Here is a 4,842-nt window from a genome sequence, read left to right as displayed (position 1 = left end):
CCACAGACCTGTCTTTCAGGCAGGCTCTTTACTGTCTGACCACCAGGGAAGCCCTAGACTCTATGAACACAACCTCAATACTGGAGAAACAAAACACATCTTTCAGGTCATTAAGAATGATAGGTTTATATAAGGAGAGAAAACATTTGATCAATATTTAATATTCAACAACAAAATCAGTCTGTTTTATAGCATTCTAGGAGCAACAGATATTTTTAAATGGCATAATAATCAGCAGTCTGTATCTATGCAAAACCACTTCATCCTCCCATCTGCAGCTTGTCCACCATCTTTCTAGATATTCTACTCTGAATGGCCCATATATAGGTAATTGAGAGTTAAACACAAACCACTCAAATTTCAAGTATGTGTGTGTGTGTTAGTCACTCAGTCGTGTCCGACTCTTTGCAACCCCATGGACTCCTCTGTCCATAGGATTCTTAAGGCAAGAATACTGGAGTGGTTGCCATTTCCTTCTCCAGGAAGTATGAGTGTACTAACTTAAAATATAACAGGCTTCAGGGCATTGTTTCATATAGTCGTGTGACTCTAATCTTTCTACATTTTTCCTCTGTGGAAATGACTATTTCAATTTTAGCTTGGGAAGGAAGAAGCAATCCAAGGGAAACCCCTTTCTCAGAGTACCATGATAAATGAGGACAAAATCAGCATTAGATTTCTCAAGCTATGAGCACAGTCCTGTGAAGGCAAGTTACTATTCTCCTTAACCCTTACATGTGTTTACCACTTCACAAGTGGCATGCACTTTCACTTCCATGAATGTAACATTCTTGTGTACTTAGCCTGTCTGGGAGGCTGAACAAGTAGAGAACTAGACACAGAGATAGGTTACTTGGACTCCAGGACAGAGAAGTGGGAGGTTTATAGAATCTTCTTTGCTAAAGACTTCTAAAGACAAGTGAGTCTCCCATTTCAAAGATGGTTAGAGAAATTCCATCCCTTAGTAAACCCTTTCTGTAGCCCACATGCTTCTCCAACAGTGGAGGAAAATGTGGATTCTTCCTATTCTGAGGAGTGTTGAATTTTGTTTTGTTTTCATTTTAATTGAGGGAAATCAGAGAATCCTAGCAAGTTAGAGGTAGAAGGACTCTTAGAGATCACTTAGTTTAACTAGATTGCAAATAAAAATCTCAGCCAGTGAAGGGAAGAAACTTATCCAGAGAAATAGCCAGTGAGTAGCAGAAGCTTCAAGAAATGGATAGAAGAGAAGGGAAAGTTGCTGTCATGAAGGAGCACGTATACATTACGGGGTGCTTGGCATATAAACAGCATTATCTAGGGAAGAGGCAGGTGGAAAGAGAGGCTGTCTTTTAGTGTGGAACAGCTAAAGAGTTGCATTCACACATTCATTAAGCAGATAATCCTTAAGAACCTTCCATGCACCAGGCGCTATTCTAGGTTTTGGGCATGCAGCAGCAACTTCACTAAGTATATATTCTAGTTGAGAGAGATAATTAAAAACATAATTCATAGATCAAATATATAATGTGCTAGAAGTAATAATTCTAAAGAAAACAATCATGTACAAAAGGGAGACATTAAATACCAGGGGTGAAATGTAAAGCTTTTACACAGGGCGGCCAAAGAAAAACTGACCAAAAAGATGCACTGTGAGTAAAGACTTGAGAGGAGTGGGAAGGTAAGCTATACAAGGATCTTGGTTTCAGAAATATGGAGTAACAAGATCAAAGAGATCAAAGGCTCTGAGAAAGGGATGAGCCATGGTGTTTAAGGAACAACGAGGAGGCCAGTGTGACTAGAGCGAAGTAAGCAAGGAAAAGAATAGGAGGCACTGGGGTCCGAGAGGTAAAGGGAAAGCAAACCATGTAACACCTGATAGCTCATAGCAAGGAGATGGTGCTAAATTAGGTTGAAAGAGAAAGCTATAGAAAATTTTTAATGGAAAAGTAATCTGATCCAACTTACAGTTTAGCTGAATCATTTGAAGTGAATGGGGGCAAAGCCAGAAAGAGGGAAACCAGTGAGGAAGCTGTTGGCAAAATTCAGGTGAGTAATGACAATGAATCGGAATAAAGAATGGCAGTGCAGGTGACAAGAGGAATAGTTTGATTCTGAATAATATGTGTGACCTCCCAGGACTTTATACATTCCTCTATTCATTCCATATCCAACAGTTACATATGATGGCCCAGGCACTGTCCTAGGTACCAAGGACAAGCCAGTAAAAAAAAGAAAAATAGACAAGGTTCAGTCCTCAATCAATTTACATTTGCATGGCAGACAAGTAAGTACTAAACCATCAAATCATTAATGCAGTTTCAAATATTGGAACGTGCTATCAGAAAAATTAAGCAGCATGAGGGGAAAGAGAATGATGAAGGTGAGAAGAGAGTGCTTTTTCAGGTAGGGTGGTCACTTCTTACCACTCAAACTTTTAGAAACATCATATTAGATTGTCACATTCTTAACTGGGGCCCTGAAATCACAACAAGGAAAACACCATAAGAGCTGGAAATGTAACTCCAACCATGGACATTAGCAGAGTTTTCACAGACCTCAGCAGTTCCATGATAAACCATATTTATAGAATATCACTTCAGACCAAAGAAATACTCGGCAGGACTCTATGACAAGAACCATAGTAGATACTAACAAAATGGGAGAATGGAGGTATGAACAATCTAAGAGTGAGACACAAGAGTAGGCAATATTTTAGCTAAGACTGTCAGAAGGTACCCTCTTGGTGGAGGCAATAACTCAACCTGACAGATGTTCAACCATTTTTATGAATCAGATTTGTCTTGGAAACTGAACAAGTGAGAGAAGCAGAAAGATGCCCTCCTTTTCCTCTCTTCTTACTTGGAAAAAAATGAAACAAAAAGGCATCTGGCAAAAGTGGGTTGGAGAACTTTTCATATAACCATTTCTAAAGGATGGGGAATTTGCTGTTTTCCAGGGGAGGGAGTAGATTTTTAGCTTGGCCTCTGTTCCCATCATAGATATCTCATTTGTATTCTTATATCTCTTGAAGACGGCAAAGAGAATGATCCTGTACACCCTAATTATTTCCAACTTTCTTATACCATCCTTCCGTGTCTATTCTCATTCTCTCAGGTAAAACTAGACAACTACATTGGACCCATTCAATGAATAGTGGAAAGTGGAAAGGATGGCCATGGATAATGCTACAGCAGTATTCGAGTTTCTCCTTATTGGAATATCTAACTATCCTGAGTGGAGAGTCACATTTTTCACATTGGTGCTGATCACTTACCTCAGCACATTATTGGGGAATGGACTTATCATCTTTCTTATCTACATTGACCCTCACCTCCACACTCCAATGTATTTCTTCCTTAGTAACCTGTCTTTCTTGGACCTTTGCTATGGAACAGTCTCCATGCCCCAGGCTTTGGTGCATTGCTTCTCTGCTCATCCTTACCTTTCTTACCCACGATGTTTGACCCAAATAAGTGTCTCTTTGGCCTTGGGTACAGCAGAGTGCCTCCTACTTGCTGTCATGGCCCATGATCGTGTGGTTGCTATCGGCAATCCCCTGCGCTATTCCGTGGTCATGAACAGCTCAGTGTGTGTCTGGCTGGCTGCTACCTCATGGGGGGCATCTCTTGTGCTTACTTCCATGCTCATCTTACCCCTGAGGCTTCACTTCTGTGAGGCAAATGTCATCAACCATTTTGTCTGTGAGATTCTCTCCCTTCTTAAGCTGGCCTGTTCTGATACCAGTCTCAATGAGCTTCTGATCCTCATCACAAGCATTTTTACCCTTCTCCTACCCTTTGGGTTTGTTCTCCTCTCCTATGTCCGAATTGCCGCTGCTGTCCTAAGGATTCGCTCAGCCCAGGGTAGGCTCAAGGCCTTCTCTACCTGTGCTTCTCATGTGACTGTGGTGGTGATCTTCTATGGGGCAGCCATTTCCATGTATATGAAACCACAGTCCAAGTCATCCTCGGATCAAGACAAATTTATCTCAGTGTTTTATGGGGCTCTGACACCCATGCTGAACCCCCTAATATATAGCCTGAGGAATAAGGATGTTAAAGGGGCAATGAGGAAAGTTATGGCAAAAAGGACATAAGTCTTCTTTGCTTCTAAACTTCTAAAATACCATTCAGCTACATCTTCAGTGATGGTAAAAACTGTTTAAAAGTTTCATTTTTACCTTTAGTGGTTGTTGTTCAGTCATTAACTCATGTCCAACTCTTTGAGACCCTATGGACTCTATGGACTGCAGCATGTCAGGCTTCCCTGTCCTTCACCATCCCCCAGAATTTGCTCAAAAAGTGACCATTGAATCAGTGATGCTATCCAACCATGTCATTCTCTGTTGTCCCCTTCTCCGGTGGCTCAGATGGTAAAGAATCCACCTGCAATGCAGGAGACCCAGGTTTGATCCCTGGGTCAGGAGGATCCCCTGACCCACCCCAGTATTCTGTCTGGAGAATTCCATGGACACAGGAACCTGACGGGCTACAGTCCATGGGGTCACAAAGAATTGAATACGACTGAGGGATTAACACCTTTACCCTTGGTACAGTAGGTGATTGTCATGTGAGAATCTTCAGGATGTGTTCACCACAAAAGCTTATTCCTACTGAGACTTCAATTTCAGTTACAGACAGTACTTTTGGGGGGGCTTCCCTCATAGCTCAGTTGGTAAAGAATCCACCTGCAATGCAGGAGACCCCAGTTTGATTCCTAGGTTGAGAAGATCCACTGCAGAAGGGAAAGGCTACCCACTGCAGTATTTTGCCCTGGAGAATTCCATGGACTGTATAGTCTATGGGGTCGCAAAGAGTCGGACACGACTGAACAACTTTCACTTTTCACTTTCACAATATT

General features: G+C 41.6%; 1 protein-coding gene across 1 annotated transcript; it reads left to right on the top strand.

The window, feature by feature from the left end:
• The first annotated feature begins 3,151 nt into the window (after nt 1-3,151).
• LOC113886934 (olfactory receptor 13H1-like) lies at nt 3,152-4,078 on the top strand. Its single transcript, XM_027533639.1, has one exon. It carries the CDS (start codon nt 3,152-3,154, stop codon nt 4,076-4,078), a length of 927 nt encoding a protein of 308 aa, XP_027389440.1.
• The last annotated feature ends 764 nt before the right edge of the window (nt 4,079-4,842 follow it).

This window comes from Bos indicus x Bos taurus, chromosome X (assembly GCF_003369695.1).
Source record: "Bos indicus x Bos taurus breed Angus x Brahman F1 hybrid chromosome X, Bos_hybrid_MaternalHap_v2.0, whole genome shotgun sequence".
NCBI classification, from domain to species: domain Eukaryota; kingdom Metazoa; phylum Chordata; class Mammalia; order Artiodactyla; family Bovidae; genus Bos; species Bos indicus x Bos taurus.
This window is presented reverse-complemented; position numbering and strand designations above follow the sequence as displayed.